Genomic DNA, 23,144 nt, shown 5'->3' with positions numbered 1-23,144 from the left:
CAGAACCGAAGAGGAACAGCAATGTCGGACGGCTGGTGAAAGGCATAAATCACGCCCGGGTTGTGTAGAATCGCGGCGTCGGGACCGTTTTTCTGTCTGTTGTTATCTTCCAGACTCAGGTTTCCTTTTATACAGCGCATCGAATTAAGATCCACGCTAACGAGGTGTTAGATTTACGCATTAAAAGTTCATCGAACATTCGATAAGATATTACACGACTTTTAGTCGTTTATCTTCGGAGGTTTTGCCCTACCAAATGCTGGAACCAGAACGCGAACCGTTACTTGGGAACACTGGTTGGTTGGTGAAAAGAAAAACAAGTTGGAGAACAAAATGGGATACAATTTGAATGAGAAATGAAGATGTTTACGAGATGAATGTTGCTACCATCGGGTGCGGGAAAATTCTTCCGAGGTGTAAGATTTCCGATTCGATTCGATCAACCGAACAGCACAGCTAGCATTTCTTGGTGACACCTTTAAAATGGGGTTTATTTTCGTAAATTCCTAACCTCAAAAACCTGTCCAGGAACGTGGTTTCCCTCCGACAAAGCGCTCAAGCTCAGCTAGCTGGGCTAAGCTTGTCTATCACCAAGCGTGCTCATCCGTGGCCAGCAATTTTCTCACTTCAGTTGCGTTTACCCTCATAATGAGATAAAAGAGTAAGCCGAGAATGATTAAATTTGAATTGGAATCCTCGAATGGCATCAGTCGTCCGCCCTTTCGAACGACTGAATCTGGCCCCGCTGGGTATTGGAAGCCTAGCACGGCTAGAACATATGCTGCCCACAATTCTAATCCTCGCCACCGGACCGGCGGCCGTAAGCCGCTTTACTTTGTTGCTCCAAATTATAGGCTTCGAGAACCTGCGTGCGTCCAGCATTCGGAAGCGTAATCGGTTGCCCCATTTTTTCCACCGACTGTACCGAATCGTCGAATCCTATTGCTCTCGTTTTTCAAGGGCTGGGCTGGCTGTATGAAAGTAAAACGAGAAGAAACGAGCACCACGATCAACACTCGCGTGAAAGACGTGAACAAAATAAAATCCTCCAGCATATGTCGAACCAGATCGAGATCGAGTGGATTGGAATGAAATCGAAATTGGAAAAAAAAAGTGTACGGGGAACAGGGTATCTCGTGTTTTGCTACGGCTCATTCTTCGCCTCAGGTATCATTCGACTTCGACGAAGATGCCCCCTCCAAAATAGCATCTCCTTAGGGCGCAATAATAATGTTAATTGCTCGCCGCGGAGATTCCAAGCGGGCCCGGCCACCGGCCATTTGCGCTCTGCTCTGCACCGTAGGTAATCCGCCGATAATTGGGTTGTTTGTTCTGTTCGTTCTAGAGGCACGGCCACGGAACAGGTTTCGGTTGGGCAGTCTGGAACTGCCGGTGTTTTCGATTGTGCTTTGGCACGAGCGCTGCACTTTCTGCGGAATCATCTTTTGGAAGTTTTTTTTTTGTTATGATGCTTCAGTGTTGTTTAGAAGTCTAATTCCTCGGCCCTGATCCTCGGACGCAGTAGTCAATAATTTATTTATTGGTTGAATCTTACAAATTAGGTGTGCGTGCCTGTTGTCTAGCCGTTTCGCTGATGAGCAGCTAGGATGTAGAAGTTTTATAATCCGGATTTGGAAGCGTTGGAGTCCTGGTGAAGCTTAAAATTCTAAGGAGCGTTGCTTGGATAAGGCATCAAGGTTTACATCGATCTGATGCAATCGAGTTATTTGAGCTATATTGTTTGGGATATCTCAAAGACCTCAATGGATAATTTGTTGACTGCATTGCTCATTAAGTGTAACGACAAATCAGCTTCAGGAACTTCTGAAGCTTCATTCAATCATTAAATATAGCAGAAAACTTTGCAGCTATTCTATCCCTTTTAGACCTACCTTCCTTTAGCTAGCTACCTCTTAGGATCAGTAATGTGTTATCTTTCGCTAGAAGTCCCATTAGAACACCCCAAGACCACACTAAATCGTATTAAAAAATTATCACGATCTTCAGAATTTGCAGTTTTGCACAGCCCAAATCGCTTCCCGAAAAATAGCGACCATCGTAAACATGTTGCTGGTGCAGATCGCCAACCACTCGAGAAGAAACGGTCAGAGATGACTGCCGATACCACTGCTTTCCCACCAAGCCCTTGTTTGGCCCTGAGTCTAATCGGTTCACCGGATTCGATCTGGCTTTGCAAAACCCGCTCCCAGCAGCATGTTGTTGCTGTGCATTAATTTACGATGTGAGCAATTAATAAATTTATCGTACTAATGAACGACGCACACACAGGCGCACTTTGAAACCCGTCTGGCACGAAGACGAATCGAGACGATCGATTTGGGCGGTCTGCGCGAGGATTCTCGCAGCGTGATCGCGATCGCGATCTTTGATGGGAAGGGAAATTTCTCTTTGTTGCGATGCGCCTCGTGTGAGATGTTTCCGGAACTATAAATATAATTTGGCGTTGCGGTGGTTGGACTTGCGGGATATCTACCGGCGATCCAGAAGATGACCGTTAATCGCTGCTGCTAAATAACTGTTCTGAGAGTGTGCGTACGAAATTAGCCAAGATCTTAGCAGCGAGATCCTGCCAACGGTACCACCAACGAGCCATGCGCTTGAGAACCTCCCAAGAACTTTTTGGGCAACTAGCTGCTGTTAGCTGGCCTGATATGACACAGAGCCTAATATGAGTGGAGATTGATGTTTCCTGCGCTCGAATCGAACGCAGCGTGAGCACTGCGTTTCTTCGCCGTGCAATCGTTACGATCTTGCTAACGATCGTTTATGGTCGAATAGTGAATTGCCGATGGCCACACTGATCGATTCTAGTATTTTCGTTTTACTATCACCGCCCTTGGGAAACGAAACTATAGCAAACAACAACAACAAAAAATGCACCCAATCATCTGCTGCAAGTGAAAAGTGAAAGACGGAAAAACGAATCGAAAGTGTGTAAACCTGCTCCCCGGCTGGCTCCGTAGGGCCACACAGGGACCTGCACACGATCGTTCGTTTGTTTGTTTGTTTCCACATGCGTTACAGGGCACAATTATGGAACGCAGGGACACAGGGACCCTGCCCAAAGGGACACCAGGCGGACGGACGGGTAAATGTAGAGCGCCACGCAGACCGCTCGGTACGGATGCAACGGAAAAAAGCACTGGAAACGCAATAGGCAGAAAGCATACCGATCTAATAAGTTAGTTTCACCAGTCGCCGGGGTGACTTCGCGTGCCGGGGAAGTGATTTGATTGATGGAGGCTCGGGTATCGGTTGGGCGGTTGGGAGGGCTGTTAACGCGGGGGGACGTGTGTGGAGGCTTGTAACCCGGAAATGGTTCGTCGCACATGCATGGACTATTTTTAGTGAAATTATCAATACGACCAAGAGAGACGAATGGAGCAGAAAGATCGACGGAAAAAAAACACACGTGTGCGTGTTGAGGTGCAAATGTCCGACGGACTGGGTCGTTGAAAGAAAGCAGTTTATTTAGGGAATGTTTAATTTTAAAGATGACTTGATCCGGGCGATCCTCTCGTGGAGTGTGTCATTATACGGATTTATGTGCTTGTTGGCTATTAAAAATAGGCTTTGTTGAAATGAACAGCTTAAATTCGGAACTCCTCCATAACCGGCCATCTTGGTTGAGAATTTTCCGTTGATGCATTTTGAATTTAGGATCTACATCTTGACAGCCCCAGTAACCAATTGGGCTTGTTTATTATTGTTTACTTTCTGTAATCCTCGTGTCACATAGACATTCTCGCAACTATGCTCGGAATGTCAAGGCAGCCGTCAGCACATTCCGACTATTTATAATCCTATATTCCGATTGGCAAATTCAATGTGAAAGCTGCAGCTTACAATGATCGCATCGAACAAAAATGCTCCACCGACGAGTTGTCGTCGAACGATTTTTAGCGGACCGTTTAGGAAAGAATTTACGTTCGGCCGTTGCATCGGTCTGTCTAGTAATGCTAACCAGATGGGCGATCCCGACTTCCTAGAATGTCCCGTACCAACTGGGTATGGGATATTTTGAGCAAGCAGGCGACGGTATTTTGGGGCAATTTATGGCACTCGCGCTGTACCGTACGATTGGCGAAATTAAATTGCATCCTTCTTCACTGCCCCCCGCAAACCTGCCATGTGGTTGGGAGTGAATTTGCATCGTGCAAAATGGTTTAGCGTGCGCTCTATTCTTGTGGCGATTGCTCAATCGCATCATTCACAACAATGCACCAAAATATTGCACAACGACTGTGGAGAGTGCTCGTACCGAGGATGAATGGATGCACACGCGAGAGCCCCATTTGCTTCCCTTCGCATGAAAGTTACCTGTGGCCGATGTTGCGGCGCGGTTGACCATTAGCAAATGTGCCGCTTGTGTAAGGGGCCGCCTGCCTAGAGAGAAGGTAAATTTCGGTAAATGCGATGCTTGTTTTCACACCTTCACCCACAACGCGAAACCTAACGCACGCACGTTCGGTCGGTCAACGACATCGGCTGGTAAAGGTGCCGCAGGAACTTGAAGGCACTACAGGTCGGCATTTTGGGTTGGACCCACCTTGACCACACCTTGGTTTTGTTTCGGACACTCGTTCCTGGCTTTCTTGGCGGTGCAGGAGGCGACAATAGGACGACGCATCCGACCAGACTTTCCCTTTGCAAGGGTTGAAATTACCGGAAAGCACACTAATTGAATGCGTTCGGCCCGACAGTTCGCAGTAAACAATGATCAATTATCGGTAATTGCACAACGGGCGAGTGTCAATAGTGGCCTGTCTATTTCGAGATTGATGAATTGCAGCCGTAGGAGGATAAATGGGTGGTTTGGAAAATGGGTTCAACTGCATTGGACGCAAATATTGGAGTAAATTTGTAGTCTTTCCTAAAAGGTAACACAATAACCAATCAGCTCTTGATCATCTCCAAAGAGTCTTGGATTTTCACCATAGTGAGTGGCGGTTGCGTCCCCCATAAATCATCAAGGAAATCTAGTTTATTTCGCCGAGAATTCAACCCAGCTCTCTAACCTGAATACTAGAATCTGCCCATTGACTGTCTATTTCATTCAATGCTGTCAGTGCTGTCAATTTCTTATTGATGCAGCGTGAAGACTAGCTGAAGCTAAAAGCCACTTAAGTGCAGCGTTTGCATTCCAGTCTAATCGTGTAATCTCTATTTACACGTCAGAAATAAAATTCATAACTGAGCTGAAATTATGCTGTATCATTATCCACCATATAGTTACAAGACTTTCACCACCCGTACTATACACTACTGATCATAACCAATACTCGTTACAACCGTGCACTGCTGCGTACGGTGCCTTCCAGATTCCATCGGTAGCGTCTGTGATATCTCATACCTTTCTTCACTTCACTTACAGTACGATCGATCGAGTGGGGGTGTGGAGTGACAGTGCCGTGTACAGCGCGATGCATCGAATGCACCTGCTGCTGGATACCACAGCCGATGTCTATCTCTCTGTACATCGGCCGGACTTTATCGACAAGTTTAGATTGCATGTAATTTACACCTCGCACAACACACGCACAGACAGACATCTGGGTGTCCATGCTAGTGGTGCGTTAATGTTTAGCTGATTATTTTACACACCTCTCCCGGCACCGGGTAATGAAAGTAACCGACGAACGCTTAGCTGAACGAACTAAAAATGGTTCTCCCTCTCCTTGAATGGATCCCGCTTCTGGAGCGATGGTCACGTAAAGGACGCGGGAGGGTCCGAGCGTCGCGGAGTCAATTATGACGGCGTTTAATTAATGGGCATTACGCAAGGGTTTGGAGAGCCATTTTTGTACCATTCCCTGTCCAGAAGTTGGCCCGCTGTACGCGCGAATGTCACCACCAATGAGGGTGAAATCCTGACGACAGGTCGTGGATACAGGTCGGTTGTGCCGGAGCGGTTGCGTAATTTAATTATTTAGATGATGCTGCTTTAAACGGCGGTCGAAGAAGGACATAATTAGCGGTGCCCCGTTTCTCGTTCACTAATTTTATGTGACGTGTATGGAGATGGCACATACGCTGTTCAGCGTTACCGGGCTGGAAGAAATGTCGCGTTGGACCAGGTTAATGAACGTTTTACTGCTGGTAGGAAGAGAGAGCTGGTCGGTAAACAGTTTCGCCGGATATTTTGGAGGTACCAGCGAGTTCTTGAAGAAGACTTGGACTGAGCTCACAATAGAACAAAGACCTTTCCATAATCAAATTATGCAATGTAACTCCACTGTAACTGTAGCTCTTGAAGCTATCCTCGATCAATCTTCCATTCAAACGCTCACTTTCCACTGTGATGTTAATTGCAGCTCTTCTAAACATTCCATCGCGCGCTAAACACGCAACCCGATCGCACCTCCGAAGCCGCGACATGATCACACAGACTTCATGCTCACGCGTCATTAATCTTGCACATTTGCTCCAGACGGCTTTTCGGCTTCTGTACGATTCGGCGCGTTCGGCGATGTACGCGATGCAGACGACAGCATCCCCAACAGGCGGGGAGCAGACACATCTTCCCGCATTGAGCAAGAAGATGGGCCCCGAACACGATCAAACATGGCGGCCTCCAACATCGTCCCGCTGTGTGCCGGCGTGCGTGTGTGTGTGTGCTCCCGAACCGTTTAATCGATGCACTTCGATGATTTCTGCACTGTGGAAACTGTGCAGTGTGGGGGCTTTTCGGTTGAATGGTGCAGTTAATTGGATTTGATGTCAAAAGCAATTTACAATCCATCATAAATTGAGCGTAATCGAAAGGGTGCTCAATAAATTAGATTTTCTTTTCTTTAGCCCCGCCGTCACTTGAGGCCTCCGTAGCGTCGGGGGTCTGGTGCATCGATAATTTCTTTCATCTGCGAATGAATTTTAGTCGTTTTTTCTGTCGTTTTGGGCGGGAAGAAAAAAACATAATTTAACAATCGTCCAGCGCTGTTTTTGCTTAAGCAAACTGATACTCAGGCGAGTAATTAGGAAGCTTAGGTAGCTTTAACTGGGATGTCAGAGCTCTTGCGATCGTTATCGTGGCGGGATGATGAAGCGTCTTCCAAGTTGCTACTATACTGTACAATGTTGTGCTTTAACGGCGGGAGGGTCTGGTGTTTGGTTTGTCCGCTTGCTCCAGAATCGTGTAGGTTTTTTTGGCTTTGCATATAAAAACGGGATGACAGGATACAAACGTAAGTCATTATCTTTTGAGCAGATTTTGAGCGCGAAACAAGATCAAGTTTCAGTTTTTGAGGTTTTTTGTTCTTGGGGTTAGATTCATTGGGCGACTGTTGACGTGTTTTTAATGAGTTCACCTTCGCTGTATGACATGTGGAGCTTGATGGGACGAGAGATATCAGACATCACGTGAGAGATGTCGTGATCTTTGGTAGAATTTCTAGATCATTTATCAAAACGTTGTTGCTTATTTCTGTCCTAAATTAATTCGCTGAAGGATGTTTAAGAACTAGAAATCGTAAAAGGGTTTAGAACTCCACGGCTAGCATTACAATAATCGGGCTTGGCTTATAGCGCATTGGCAGCGCTATTGGTTGCTAACACGAAGGAACCTGTATCAAATCCTGTCTGAATCGATCCCAACACCAGAATTTGGCTCTCCAGATATCGGCTTGCAAATATTACCGACCAGTCTCATTCCTTCATAATCTCCCAAACTTCAGGAGGATCACTTTCACATTTGTTGCTTCCCCTTAGAAAACCATTGTGGTCGAACGAATTCAATCGAAACCCTATCGGTCCAGTCCAGTGTCGATAAAAGAAAAGCAAAATCTACTTGCACAACTGTGGTACTACTACTGATTCACCTCGGCTGTCCGGTCCAGTCCAATCGTTAAGACGAAGCCACCGAACGGCTTCACGATCGCGCCCGGCAATATGCTGAATGGTAGAAATAGTTGCCCTTTCCCAGTGCACTTGCCCCTGAACTTCGGCGTGCACAAGCGGGGGTACGTTTGTAATCTGATTTTCATTTCTCGTCCAGCTTGCCCCAGGTGAGTGCAGCGGTAGCCGTTGGGTCAACTCCATTACTGGTCAGCTTCCTCTTCGTCGGCAAAAAGGAAAAAAATACATAGCGGAAGAGCGCATTAGACGAGCGCGTCTGCGAGAGATAACAACAATTATTATTGCACTTGCATTGCAGGGTGCGCACCGTTCGGGCTTTTTGCTGCCTTCTCTTCTGGCTCTTTCGATTAGAAAGAAAGCAAAAAGGAAGGAGGAAGAAACTGCATATGGCTTACCGAATTCCAACTCGATCAGTTCCTGGTGGGTATCGATCACTATCGGTGTTCGGTACGGTCAGGTTCACTCGTTCCCCGTACATGCGGGGTGCGGGCAGACGACCTTAGGCGATTGCACATGGCAGCGCTGGAACTGCTAATGGAACTGCTAATTGGATATTTTATGAAACTTACCAGTTTTACTTGCTGGGCATGTCATAAAAAGTGTATTACTTGGTGCAGGTAAGAGTGGCAATCCTGTTCCCGAAACCCGGAAGCGATATCCGGTACCGAGAACCGGATATGTCTTTTGTTTTCCTTTTTTTTTTCGGCGACAGGACGGTTTGAGTCCCCGACGTCTGCTTGATGGCGTAAGGAATTTGGTAGACGAAGATGTTTTTATGGCAAAACATTGTTGAAAGGACGGTTGCGAGTATCGAAACCCGTCGATGGATTGCAATTGTATATTTTGATTGCTGTTTTGCTCAACGACCCCCAGTTGGCGTCATTGGTGTTCGTCTCCGATGCTGTCTCCGCTACTGCGATGGGATGAACGAAGCGATGAAGAACGATGGAGTCGGATGATCATAGGTTTCGGGGTAGTTATTTTTATTGGCAGTTAATGGTAATGTGTGATGGTCGAGGTGGTGATTTGTCGAGCAGTGGTAGTGCCCTTACCCGCTTACAAGCCAGCCAAAAGGGACCGAACCCCAGGTGAGGTGAGTTCTCCGGGCGAATGTGTTTATTGTTGCATGTACTCATCGTAAAGAGACCAGCTACGGAAGACCACCTTCACGGTCTCGGGATCTCCGTACGGGTAGGGCGTCGTTGTGTGAAGATCAAACAATGTCAATAAATATAAGTTTTCTAAATTATAAACACAACCAAATTGCCTGTGCAAAATGGTACGAAGCGACGTCCCGACGAGAGCCCGGGAGTACATAAGTATAGGAATTGTTTAGCAAAGCGTCCCTGGAATGTGCGTCCGTGGAGATGGGATTTGAAAAGGGGAAATTGAACGAAAAGCGTTTGACGCCCCGTTCGGACGACGCCAAAGCCAGCCGCCCTGACAACCCTGGGGTCCCTAGCCCAGAGTCCGGAGGAAAGTTTTGTCATAACGACTTTCTGTTTTTGGCCGTTTGCCAAAAGGGATAGACACAAGACCCGGGCGCGCCCGTTTCGGTCGTTTTAGCTCGGCGTATCAAATCCACCGCGCACACACACGGGGAAGGGTGTTTTTTGTATTTTATTTCGCTAGTCCCACCAGAAGCCAGCCAGGTCATATACGCGCGGGCCGGCTACCTTTCACTATCGGAGTGTGTCCGAGCAATCCGGAGGACAGAAGCACTCCACTTGAAGATTATGAAATCGCAAAGAATTCGTAATCAGATTCCCGCAGGAATCCTTCTGACGAGTGGTGAGCGCGAAGCCGGGGAAACCTGACGGACGTGACGTTCCGCTTGACCGCACCGATGGAGCTGCTGGATGCTCGGAAGTTCTGCTAGTGCCGAGAGTGACAGAAAAGGATAGCCGAACGGTTGGTTCCGCGACGAGCGTTACAAAAACGGTCGCGCCCGGTTGAATCCCGTCCCCACGTGCATATGCTGCCTACCGATTTCCGATAATGCCGATTATTGGACAGCGGGCAGTCGGGCTATTGATTTATGGGCCTTCACGGGGTTTCATTTCCTTCTTTCGCGTCCGAGCCCGTCCGCGGTGGGTTCAACTTTCGATTTCACTCACCGCAACTGTCAAAAGCGTACGGACGCGTATTTGGACAGGCGCGTTTTGGGGGCTCGCGGGACAGGGCGGTTTCTCTTCGATCCCGTGTTATGATGGGTTGGTCTGTTTTTTTTTTTGTTTGTGTATCGGGAACTAAAACTGTTTTGAGTTGACGGGATTGGAGGTAAAAAATTGTAAACATGTTATTTGATGAAGCGGACAGCTGCCGTTTTTTGTCATTTGTCGATCATAAGCGAGGAAGCTTAGGGAGAGTTAGAGGCTGGAGGTTAGCCTTTTTTGGTGGAGGCCTGTCACTTGATAACGTAATCGATCACGCTCGATGATCAACTTGACCGGAGCTTGCTCTCACCAGACGAAGGTGTGCCATGCCGTGTAAGGTATTGGTAAGCGTGTAAGACGCGACGATTACATTTCAATTAGTATGTCCGATGGTGTCTGGAAGAGGATGTAAGGGCGACGAGATTTTCTCACAGATGGCGCTCTTTCATATACTGAGATATTCATTTTTGAGAGCCTATAACTTATTGGAGAAACCTGTCTGAAAGGACAAAGATTCTACTTCTCTATTTTCTCCTCGATCTGAGGTTACGTGGACTCAGACTCCAGGATTTTGACATTCAATTATCAGCATCTTTATGCAATGGCCATTTCCGTACTAATTATACGTTCCACTGGAATTGGTAATAACCGTTCCATCATGTGAAGCTCCTTGTGGCCTCACAATTTCGCAATAATCCAAAAACACTCAAGATGATCATTTTTTCCCCGCCCGTGAGGATCCTTCCGAACGCTTACAGCGCCTGATGGTCTCCTGTCTAGCCCCGTGCAACCTTAGGGTTAAAGGGCTCTACGTACAGAGTGGACGAATGTACAAGACAGACACACTCGCAGAATAAACATAATAACCGCCGGCAACTCTCTCTTTCGATGAATCACGCCATCAACGCGATAACGCGACCGTCGGTCCCGTATGACGCGTCAGCGATCGTGAAACAAAAACCCGCCAGATATCGAATTTCTTGCGTTCCGAGTCGCACAGACCCGAGCCGGTAGGTTGGGTCATGCGTTTCGGTGTGTCTCCGCGCATATATGCGCACACACTCACACCTCTCCCTTCCAGGTTCCCTGGCATAAGGGAACTCGACGTCAATGTATCGGTTATGTATGATACAACCCGGGGCGGTGAAATGCCGCATAAAAAGTTACAAAATACTCCGACATCTCGCACATCTCTGCGAGCCGGCGCGAGAGTTCCCGCCGGTGACTTCATGATGATCATCATGATCGCGGGATCACGGCGTGCGGACGGAAGGGGGCGGAAATTAATCGGAGTACAATAAATAAACTCCGCTAACACGCGGGACGACTACTTTGACGAGGACGAGGACGAGTGCATGTGGACCGGCTGAAGGTTAGCTGCATTGGATGGTGTCGCGTCGCGTTCTCCTGATCGCCTCCCGATCGTCTTTTCGATTTCTTTCGAAGCCGCGAATTTTCGGTGTAGGACGATCGGCGGAGGAAATGGAAATTATCTGCCAATGTGCAACAGGCTTTGGTGCGTGTGCGTTGGCTTTCGCGGGCTTATGTTTTTAGTTCCCGGGAAATCGGGAACAACTCATTCGGAGGGTGGTGTTGGTTTTGGCTTTTGTTTCGTGATTCGTCGCTGTCGTGGGTTTTTTGCTGATGCTGTTCTGTCGAGTTCCTCGGGTCGGAGATCATGAAGGTTAGGGTGCGAGGCCATAGTAACTGGTTCGGGGTTTTTTTTACGTGTGTGTACCAGTTTTGGAGGTGGAAGAGAAAATTTATCATCCAACCAGCCACGTAACGCAGCGGCGTGAGTAAATTAAAATATTACAATTTTTATGAAGGCTTGCGATCAGAGACACGTCATGCGAGTGTTACGCAACGTTTAATCCTTTGTTTTGGCTTAAAGTCCTTCCATATAGAAATTGCAGACCCACTGAGAGTAGGTTCTTCCACGCATTTGGTAAACTAAAGCACCAGACAATGATCAACCTCGAGAGCACATCCTCAAGAAGAATGTCTTTTTTGTCATGTCCAATACTTCTGGTTTTTCTTTACTTAACTACCGTAAGCGCACTCTTGTTTGGTAATTTGAAAAAAGAAAAGGGAAATTTCGCGCTAAATTTTCGCAAAGCCAGTTGTGCAAATTCAATTGCGCATTGGGGCGCAGCTGTGCTATTAATCCCCCCATTAAACCAACCGTTCTGTAGCCTCTATAAAAACCCTTTTTGTCCTTCGGACGTTGCTCACGTTAGTTGTTTTCCAAAACCAAGCAAGATGAACCTATCGCTCCCGTTCTGGATGCTGATCGCCTTGATCGCCGGACTGTTTGTCACGGTAGCCGTTGGCGAAACGACGTGTTCGTCCTCGCAGCGCGTCCGGTGCAACATCCACTGTCGCAGCTACAACAAGCTTGCCACGTGCAGCAACAGTGAGTGTGTGTGCGTCGATAAGCCTACTAAAAGCCCTGCCTAAAGAGTGGGTTAGTGAGTTAGCAGTCCGATGAAAATAAAGTAAGAGCGTTCTAACATTCTATTCAGAAGGTATTGTGAAGGCTATAAGATAAAAGAATGAAAGAAATGTCGGGGATGACAGATACATGGGCCCGTCTCTAAGTCGTCACCTGAAGAGGTCATCAACACTGTGTCCGTCTCTGGGGAGGTGTTATTCCCCACCCGAAACTATTCGCTACCGTCATCTCGATCCTCGACTCAAGGGAAGAATCGACTCTTCGCCCACATCGTCCACTTAATGATCTCTCTCTCTAGAGATCGGTCGTTACGGGGGCAATTTTGTCATTTATTCAATTTCAACAGCAAAGTTTCGGTGTTGGGTCCGCAGTTTGAAATAATTTTGGAACCAGACTCTAACCGGCAATTTTACCGTTAAGGCAAGTCCACTCCGACGGATTGCTCCGCCGAAGCCGTACACGCTAATCGACTTGCGAACGGATGATTTCGCAGCTCTCGGCGATGATTGTTAAATGTGTCTTTTATTTTTGAGGGTGAAATTCACGTGTCCTAGAAGAGGCGCGAACAGGTATGGGCATCAGGGTTGACATAGGGCGCGTTGGGGTAACTTATGGCAATGTGTGTCAATGGTAAATGGCGGACATTGGAAATGGCTGTCCGGATGGGATTTGACGGACAGCTTGGAGGCTGCCGTTGGCGTGCGAAAGTCCATCAAACGGGATACAGCGTAGTGTGGGACGTTTGGAATGTTTTTCGCTGGAAAGTGATCCACCGATAAATCTAGCCAGGGAAACATCGTTTCTAGAAGTCTGCACATATGTACCTACCGCCTCGAACTGCAAACACTTGTTCAAACAGACGGTACACGAGCTAGATGATCTGGAGGGCTATGAAGCCTTTTTTCGGGGATTTTTCGTGTGAGTGTATCTTCGTTTCTTGAAAGAACGCTTTGTCAACTGGAGCTACAGCGATCGGTTCCAAAATTCGAATTAATCACTACCACCATACCGTGCTGTACATAAGCATCGAAACGATATCACAACGGCCCGGTTCAAGGTCCGTCCAGTATACGAAGAAAAAGTAGCACACCGTATGTGCAAACACGCGACAAACACTCACCCGTTTGGTGGCAGTATTAATATGGAGGATTTGTCAGAGTTTCCGTTGGCATTACGATACCTTCTTCATTAGCAACCGGACAGTACGTACCCAGAAGCGACCGTGTGTAGTTCAGACGCAGCGAACCAGTGCGAAGCAACGATGAGATTCGTAGTAGTATCCTTCCTGTTGGTGGCCCTGCTGGGTATGTTCTCCGTCAGTGAGGCACAGTTTGCCAGGAATATGGCCTGCACCACCAAGGATGGTCCCAAGTGGGCCAACAGCTTCTGCTCTGCCGTCTGCCACATGACTGGCCGTGGGGCTGGATCCTGTAACGACCAGGATGAGTGTGTTTGCTCTAGTTAAGTAATTTGGCCGTGCCTCTGAGCGATGCCGGTGTGCAGGTGGATAGTGGATAGATGAAATAAAGTTTTGTTAAAGTATGGACTTACTTATTTCCCATCATGGATGTCGTTATAGCGCATATAGAAAGAAATATTGAATGTTTGTACTTACTTTCACATAGCCTAATTTTTGTTGAAAGCTATTATATAGAAAAAAGGTTCATAACGCCTAAAATGCTGCATCATATTACAATTCGCAGGTCTATAGATAAAATTCAAAGGTAGTCACGAGGAATAAACGCATGGTTGGCGCAAGTGTACAATATTTTTTATTATTCAACTTATTAGTTAAATCTCTGCTTAATATTCTCTAAATAATGTAAGTGGGACGTCTGTTTAGCAGGTTCTTGATAATTGTTAACCAGAAACGGCCGCTCATCACCGCTTGTCCCTCTGCATTGCCCTCCGGAGCCACCTCCACCTTACTTGCTGTCTGTACGCTTCCATCGTCACCGGCAGCCTGGCAGTGGCCGATCACGGCTAGCAGACCGAACAGGACCACGACGAATACGAATTTCATGTTGAGTACTGTGTTTGTGGCAAGCGCTCTACTAACGTTGTAGTTGGGGGAAGTGTTTTATAGAAGGAAGCTGTACAGGAAGCGCACATTCTGTTTTTTGTTTGTGTAACAAGCCTTGGTCGAATTTGCAAAACACTTTGAGGATGTTTGTTCTTTTGGCTGGATCAAATGATAGACAAATAGGTTTCCCACCTAGGCACAACTTTACAAATAAAGTGCGGAAACCCGATGTACAGCGCACTTTTGCAAAAAAATGTGGAACGCTTCACGATTTTGCGTGTCATCCTTGCGCAGGGGCCATGCTAATCTTCTCTGTATCGTTCCAATTTTAGTATATGTCTTGCCGAAGCAAAGACAAGGAAGGGGGCAAACAGGTTGGTATATATACAATCTGACCCTTCGTTTTAGTTCTAGCGATGGATATTCACAAAGTCCTTGCTCGTTCTGCGTGGCTGTTGTAAGGTTTCGTTTCAGTTACAGCTCATCCTTAAGCCATCGTACAGGTAGAATTCAACGGAAAAGAGCTGTTGTTGTTTTCTGATTTGATATACCTGTTTTCCTTTTTTTAAAACTTGTATATTCTTACAGTCTTAAGGATTCTATCATTACTGAAAGCCTGAGATTACCAAAGAATTATTATAGTACAATATTCGCTGTTTTTTCTAAATACACAAATTTGAGATTAGATCTCAATGAAGAATCGAAAGCAATAGCTTGAATAAAGCATTTTAAGGTGGTCTTTTTCTATCGTCCATCATTGTAAATACCTGTTTCAAAGGAAGGTAATTATTTTCCTAAAACAAGTGAATCAAATTTCCACAAAAAAATGTGGAACGCTTCACGATTTTGCGTGTCATCCTTGCGCAGGGGCCATGCTAATCTTCTCTGTATCGTTCCAATTTTAGTATATGTCTTGCCGAAGCAAAGACAAGGGAGGGGGCAAATGGGTTGGTATATATCCCGTCTGTCATCCGTTTTAGTTCTAGCGATGGATAAAGGATATTCACAAAGCTCTTGATCCTTCCGCGCGACTGTTATAAGGTTCTGCTTCAATTATAGCTCTTCCACCAGCCAATGTGCAGGTAGAATTTAAGTGAGAAGAACGGTGAAAGCTTCATCTACTGCTGTACATGAGTTTTTAGTTTTAAATTTTCTTTTATAGATTATTAAACATAAGCACGAAAATTGCCCTCAAATTTGAAATTTGCATTGAGTAGAAAAAAAAAAATCGTCACAAGGCAAAAAGGGCATGAGTGTATATGCGACCAAGAAGCACTCAGCAGCATGCGCGTATGCTGGAACTCATCGAAACCCGAGCAACTCGTCGGCAGTTGAGTCCATGCGTTAGAAGAGATGAGAAAGAGAGGAGAGCAAGAGCAAGCGAAGCTGAGCGCTCGCAGCAAGCAAATACAAACAGGCGTTTCCCTTTCAAGCAAATCAACACGCGACACAAAATGTTTAAAATAATAGTAAAAATTACCCTTTTTGACATTATTTTTATACAAACTTCTCCTCCAACACTGTCTAAGAAGTTACGTTAGAGAAATTATTGTGGAAAGTACAGAGCGTTTTCGGTTTTAAAAGGCCACATTTGAGTGATCGCCTCGGTGTACACCTTCACCGACTCCGCTCACATGGGGCTTGCTCGCGCAACCAACCGACCCGATCGCTTCATTCGTGTTTTAACCGTCAAGGCAAGCACGCGGTCGATCAGCAGCGTGTGGTACGAAGCAGGCGCAAAATACGCGCTCCCGGCAAACAAATCAACACACCGTGTGCGCGAGTTTAAGCTGTCCGAGCTCTGCTTGGCGTAAACAGAGCAACCACATCGTTTGGCGTTAAGGCCACCAAAAAAAGCGTGTGTGTGTGGGGGCGACAATTTGTGCTAACAGTTTACACCTAAAAGAGTCACTGTTTTGTGAAGTGGCGTAAACATACACGAGGAAAGTTGAATTTAAATTCCCTACGGTTCGTTTGTTTTGGCCGTGAACGATAGGGAAAGTGTTTCGGTGGCATGATGACGGTGGTCGGAGGTGGGTGATCCCAGTGACAGAGAGCCAGCCAAAATTCAGATCGGTTGCAAATTTGCCGATGAAATCAAAACGCCCGAGCGTGTGTGTCTGTGGTGAATGCCGGTGAAAACTTTCACAAATCGGTCAACCGTTGTTTTCGGTTGATATGAATAATTAATTTCCCGCCCGTACACGCGGATCACAGGTGGGCTTTATCAGTTTGCGTGTGTGCGTGTGATTCTGGGGTTCGGGAAAACCCCAGCAGTAAGGTAGTTGGAGGTGAGCTGGCCGGACGGAACAGCACGCAACAAGTGATGTTCTGAGGGGAGGATAATAACAACTTCACAAAACAGCAAATCCCCCATTGGTGAGAGAATTGGCCAGTGGGAGCGTTGGTATGTTGGTTGGAAAATGGTCGAGTGAGAGCAGCCAAAGTTTTTACTTTCGTTCGGATTCGCTCAGCCGACTCTTAGTTTCGTTCCGATGCTAATGGTGTCCGGTTTTGCGTTGCTGCTCCTCGACGGGCACACGAGATTGAAGTCCTAGCGTGCAGGTGCTGTGCGTTCTTTACGACCGGTGGCCGGTTTTCGTGGTGTCGTAGTGCGTACCATTAGATTTGTTCGAAGGAGCAACGCGGGACACAACCTCCAAATCGGTGGACAGTGAAAACACAACAGTTAAAAACAAAGAAGCTCCAGCCTGTTTGTGGCGGGTAGTCGTTTGATAGTATCTTCAGGGAAGGAACCGGTTTGCAGGTGGCTGTCTCAATAAACACTGGACACACACTGCCAGGTGATCTTTCGTGTGTTCGGGAGGGTGCGATGCGCTACTGTGACGCTATCGTGACGCACCCGGGGCGAAATTCCACTTACTGCTGCTGATATCGATTTTACACACCAAACACACTCAGTAGGCCACGAACGTGACCTGGGATCGGGGTGTGCACGTGCAGTGGAAGCTATCGATTTTCCTGCCGACAGCCGTCCAACGCCGTCCTTCATCGGCGCCTCTTCAAAGACACGCCACGTAACGGACCACGAGGATTTGCTGACACTAGCGCAAACGGGTGACAATCAATCGGTCGGCACAATGTATTTGGTCCAGGTAAGCGAGACAAGACACGGTCTCGAAACGTCCTTTAATAATTGTAGATATCGGTGTAGAATGTGGAATTACCCGGGTCAGGGTGGCAATGCAAAATCTGTGAGAACTTGCACGGGTAGAGTTCGGAGATGAAGTCTTTGAATTGCTTCAATTAAAACTTCCATAGGGAAAACCCCGCTTGGCAGTTCACCTACCCGTAAAGAGATACCAATTTCCCAACTGATGCCATTTCTTCAGGTGCAGTAAAGCAATATATCGCGCGTAACCGTGAGAACGACCGTCTCTTAACCTCTTCTCCAGCTCTTCAGAGGGCGTATGAATGGACCTTTGGGGGTGAGAGCTCTTGAAAAGCTTTTACCTTCACCTTTATTGTCCTTCAGTGTCATTGGGCCGCGTTTTGGGAAGTCCTTTTTTGCGCTCTGCAAGATCGCTTCCGTCTGGTATTGATAATTCCATTTAAAGCGCTAATAGGGAAGAGTTTATCGCCAGCCAGTCAGCCAATAATCCAAGGGCTTCGGTGTACCATGTATCACGCAATCTGTCATTTGCGCACATAAAGGTCACTGTCACGGGCTGACAATGTTATATCGATAAATGGAATTTACTGTGCGCGGTACAGATGGCGATGGCGATGAGGAAGGACAGAAGCAATAATAAAGACGATGTTAATCATTCCTGCCATGTCGCAAGCTTATTTACTTCTGAAGGTTTTTAATTTGAAGCCTCACGGTCATGAAGCGAGCTTGCAAGCAATTCCGAGCCGGGGCACTTTCTGAAGATATTATGGGTAGATAATTTAAGTAATGTGTTGAGGGTCTTGACAGATAACTCGCCCGCCATCGCCTAGCAGGGTGTTGTTGCACTTCAGTTTATCTCATAACACTCGACTCCACGCCCTCGGCTTGCCAACAAAACGTGCACTAATGTGCATTCGTTGTATTTGCTTATGTTTTGTTGCTTTTTATTTGCACCGTGCACAAGGAACGTGACACAACTCTCATCGCGAACGATGTAATAACAGTGGCGTTGAGTGTGTGTTTACTATAAACCCGCCAGCAGTTGGCAACAACACCGAACCGCACCGCACAAGCCAAAGACTGATATTGTGGAAAGGTTTTATTCTTCTGCAAGGTGGAATGAAACCGAGCTCCTGAATGCGTGTATCGTGTGTTCGAAAAATGTTCTGATCCGTCCAAGCGTGTCCTTCGAATACCAGCCGAATTAGCGGGTGGTAAACAATTTAAATCTTGTCCCCCGCTCCTCGTGAAATCTCGGTTTGATTCCTTCGGTTTGATTTCGAGGAATATATCATCCCTTGAAGGATTACGTCTCTTCCACTCGCCCTGCCCATTCAACGACCGCCGTTCCCTTTTGTTTGAAAATTGGAATCCCTATTTTGCCCCATCCTTACCTTGTAGCCGTGTGTTTAATTTTGTTATGCCTGTTTATTGTCGTTTTTACCTGTCTCTCTCTGCGTCCTTCTCCATTTAATCTCGCAACGCGGCGCAGCTTCCTCGATTGGCCACGCAAGTCCTTGCGTGCGTCGTGCTTTTTTCTGAAGGCCAGCCGGGTACTGTATTCACGCCACGGTCGATAAATTGCTCACGGCGGACGATCGATACCCCGGGCTCCGGTGGATCAGATCGACGGAGCATACCGTGGTCATAATTTGTGGTGCCGATTATTCGTCGGGCGAGGTTCGTCGCTTGCATCCGAAGGAACGTGAGTCTTTCGTTCTCGCTGCACGCCCGTATCCTTTCGCGTCGGATAATCTTACCAAACAAAAAAAAAGGGCTCAAATCAACACGAGATTTCGTGCTGTGTTTTCTTCAAATAAAAGCCCACAAAAGCAAAAAGGAAGGGGAAAAATATTCTAACAAAGTGAAAATTATGCAGTCGGGCTGTGCAGTTTTGAACGCGATCTGAAGATGTGAATGATGGCCTTCAACGCGAGCCTCGGGACTTCCTGGGTTCTCGGGCTCGGGTGGGGATATAATTTTGACACACAATCAAAATGGCTGATGGGTTTGCGAGTTCTTCTTAGAATCGCCCAAACAAAAAAAGCAAAAACCCTTGCAGGAAGGTCTTTGATTTGCGGTCTTTGTTTACCTTTTCTGATTCCATTTTTTTTTTCGACCGCTAAAGCGTCGACGAGCTTCCGAGAACATATTGAATTTAGAAATTAATTGAAATTGCTGCTGTCTGTCTGTTGATCGGGAAAGACAACAAAAAAAGTCAATCAACTTGGGCTCAAAGGGGGGATTTTTTCTTCCGTTAGTGCTTCCGATCTCTTTACGGCAAGGTGACTGCAGGTAAAGGTTTTTTGTTTTGGTTTTATGGATTCGACAAGTAAAACTAATTAACACTAATTATTGAGGAAAGCCCAGATTTGGTTTTTTGTTCTACGCTGACCTGTGAATTGTGGCTTTTTTTATTGCTGCAGCCTAAATCGATTCAAATGTACTGTTATGTACGGTCCCAACCTATCGACAGCCGAGAGACCTTACCTGCTAGCCCAAAGCGAAAAAAACCGAGGCTGCCGGCTTAGAATGATAAATGAATGGTGTAAAAGTGAAATTCATCACCAGAATGCAGGCAGCAGACCTGCCCGATCCGATCTAGGTTCTAAGGTGGGTTCGCATTTTCCCTTATTTTGACCGAACCGATCGATGCAAACCGATCGATTAGATCGTAGCACAGGCCGTTTGAGACGCCTCCAAAACCGTTTTGACCAGCGATGCTCACGTGGCCAGCGGGGTCGCCATGACTACTTTCTCACACTGACGTCCGTCGGCGTTTGGCCCTTGGAAAGAATATTAACGCCCCAAAAAAGGACAAATTGTGGAGCAAGCTCAGGCAACACGCCACCAATAAAGGGAAAGAAAACAAAAATCAACCCCCACGATCCATTGTGTCTCTAAGGCTCGTCTAACGCTCGTCTGCGAAGAAGTGGTGAAGTACAGTGAAGTCCCAACAAAACACTCTGTACTTGTTGCGTACGGTGAAACGGTTTCGGTAGACGCTTGTTAAAATTCAATTAAAAGGTGTTGAAAAATAAATTTACACCTTACCGTTATGAGGGGGGTGGTGATGCAGTTGAAAAGCAGCTAGGTGGTGGAAGAAAGGGTGAAAAAACGCTGCAGGAGAGTGAAAAATGAGATTATGAAATGAACAGTATGTTCGTTTAATTTAATGTTGATTTTTTTGTTGCTGTTGCTGTGTGTGCCCGAAAACGGGCTCTTTTGTTTTTCTCTTCCACCAGCTGTAGTGTGGGCATTTATAATCATTTTGCATCAAGCAGATTAATGATCGTTTAAAGCCTATCACTTGCCTTTTTTGTGTGTGTCGTTTATGGCGCGACTTGATGACAGCGAACGACTACATTGTGCATTATGTAGCAGGAGTGTCCAGCAGCGCTTGTGCGATCATGATGATGACGATGTTACTGTTCATCCGCTGTCACTCCAGTTTAGGGCATTTAGGTCTGTCAGGGTGTATTTAATTTACGTGTTGCCGTTTAACTTTCTCATCTACAAGCTAACGCTTCGGCGTCTTATGCATACACAAACTGACAGCGGACGGTCACAGTCGTAAGACTTAACCTCGCGAGTCGCTACTGTTTGACAAACGACAACGATGGCGCTGGTGACGATTTTTCGGACGACTCGCTTTCAACAAACAGTCAATATCCAAAAAAACACAACCTGCCACCTTCCGGACACCGGAGGGAAAGTGTAGCAAAATGTTAGGGTCGCTCAGGGGTTTTTGGAATTGAAATTCATAACCCACACCGCCTCCGTGAACCGATGCCGGCTAGCGAGTCAGAGTGATTAAAACTAAATTTAAAACGAATCATTTTCTCTCCTACTAATCAGCTCGTTTGAAGCTTTTTTTTCCTACCTATTCGCCAACTCCACCCGGTCGGTCGGTCACGGTCGAGGATGGTTGTGTGTGAGAAGCTGTCTTGTCGTTGGGAGCTTTCTTGCCGGCCCGTTGTTGATGGTGATGAAAAGTGCTTCCGAATAGCTCAACGACAAAAAAAAACTTTCACTTCCAGAAAAGAAAACGATACGAAACGATTGTCACGATGGAACGAAACCGATTCCGTTGCGTTCGGTTTCGGTTCGGAGGGGTTTCGTTGGTTTTTTTTTTCCTGACCAAAACAGTCCAAAGGGTCAAAGTGTGCTGGGAGTGTGTTGTGACCCTACCTTTTTATTATGCCTTCCCCCCCTCCCCGTGTGTTTGATAATGGGAAAGCTAGAAATGTTGTCACCGCAGCTTAAGCGAAGGGACAGCAGAAGAAAGCCCCGGGGATTAATTGTACGCACTCAAGCATCCACGCGAAGGGTCCTCGCGACCCGCTTGACATCTTCATCAGCGGTGGTTAATACGGTGTGGAATTTCTCCAAGGCGATGAGAAACGGGCACCCGTAATCGGTGGCTTTTGTCAACGTTGGTTAGGTGAGCTAGCTCCACGGTGAAGGATTCTTTGTCCGGAATAAATAATGCTCGATCAATCTTGCGCACTGGTGAGCAATGAATCTTCCCGTGGGACTCTACCAAACAGGAAGATTGAATGCAACTGAAGTGTCTTCAGGAATGTATAGGGGTTCTTGGTAGATCTTGATAGCAAAGAAAAAAGGACTGAGCTTAAAATGTGGGTCTTCATTGAATGAAAACACCTGCTTGCAAGGGCTGGCATCGAACGGTTCGGTTCCCCAAGCCCAATTGCATCCATCATTGCATCATCAGCATCGTACCGGCTCGCCGTGTTGTTTATCCAGTTTTCCAGGTCTGCTGTTCCCACTCGTAGGGCGCACCGGCTCGGTCGGTCACTTCCCTTCTAGGGTAAAGAGTGATCTACCACGTACGCACCGCTCGATACAACACACGCACATCACAAACCCCAGTTTCGCACTATGCAATCGTACGTTTCCTTTCCATTTTATGTCTGGTGTCCGTGTCGATCTCGCATTCCCTCTCGATGTTTGCAGCTTCGACAGCGACGCGCGAGCGAAAGTCGTGTCATGTCATGTGCTGAAACGAAAGTGAAGAAACCATATCATCGTAGCTACCTGCTTCACCCGAGTCCTTGCTGACTAGGCGGCGAAAGATACCGGCAGCAGGCACACGGAGCACCGGTTGACCGGTTGGGTTATCAGGCAGCGGTGAAGGAATTGTGAAACAAGTGGTCGTTTGCTGTCATGTTTTGGGTGGAATTGAATCATCGAAACCGCTGTAAACCGTTGTAGTTGGACGACATATGGTTGAGGTTTCGTTGAACGTTTTTTTCCGTGTGTGTGTGTTATCCTTCCAACTAGAGAAAGGTTGCTCGAAAGGGATGATAAGTGACTGTAAGGATGAGGTGTAATTTAAGATCTTTTTAGAGTATTTCTTTCAAAAGCGAATTGTTTATTGCTTTTCGACAAATGCGAGGAAGGAATACAACAGATACACATTAAATTTATTGGGGTTTCGTATCGATGTCGATGCAATAATTGATATCCCTCATCAGTATA

General features: G+C 46.7%; 1 protein-coding gene and 2 non-coding genes across 3 annotated transcripts; 1 reads left to right on the top strand and 2 right to left on the bottom strand.

Moving 5' to 3' along the window:
- The first annotated feature begins 12,236 nt into the window (after nucleotides 1–12,236).
- On the top strand, nucleotides 12,237–12,552 carry LOC118517276. Its single transcript, XM_036063250.1, has one exon. The coding sequence runs from the start codon at nucleotides 12,294–12,296 to the stop codon at nucleotides 12,489–12,491; it is 198 nt and encodes a 65-aa protein (XP_035919143.1). The 5' UTR covers nucleotides 12,237–12,293; the 3' UTR covers nucleotides 12,492–12,552.
- A 2,206-nt stretch (nucleotides 12,553–14,758) lies between these two features.
- Nucleotides 14,759–14,865, bottom strand: LOC118517280. Its single transcript, XR_004908284.1, has one exon. It is a non-coding gene; the product is annotated as a U6 spliceosomal RNA (small nuclear RNA).
- Nucleotides 14,866–15,331: 466 nt separating this feature from the next.
- On the bottom strand, nucleotides 15,332–15,438 carry LOC118517279. Its single transcript, XR_004908283.1, has one exon. It is a non-coding gene; the product is annotated as a U6 spliceosomal RNA (small nuclear RNA).
- Nucleotides 15,439–23,144: the final 7,706 nt, after the last annotated feature.

This window comes from Anopheles stephensi, unplaced genomic scaffold, assembly GCF_013141755.1.
Source record: "Anopheles stephensi strain Indian unplaced genomic scaffold, UCI_ANSTEP_V1.0 ucontig90, whole genome shotgun sequence".
Lineage (NCBI taxonomy): Eukaryota > Metazoa > Arthropoda > Insecta > Diptera > Culicidae > Anopheles > Anopheles stephensi.
Note: the sequence above shows the minus strand (reverse complement) of the source record. Positions and strands in the feature narration are given on the sequence as shown.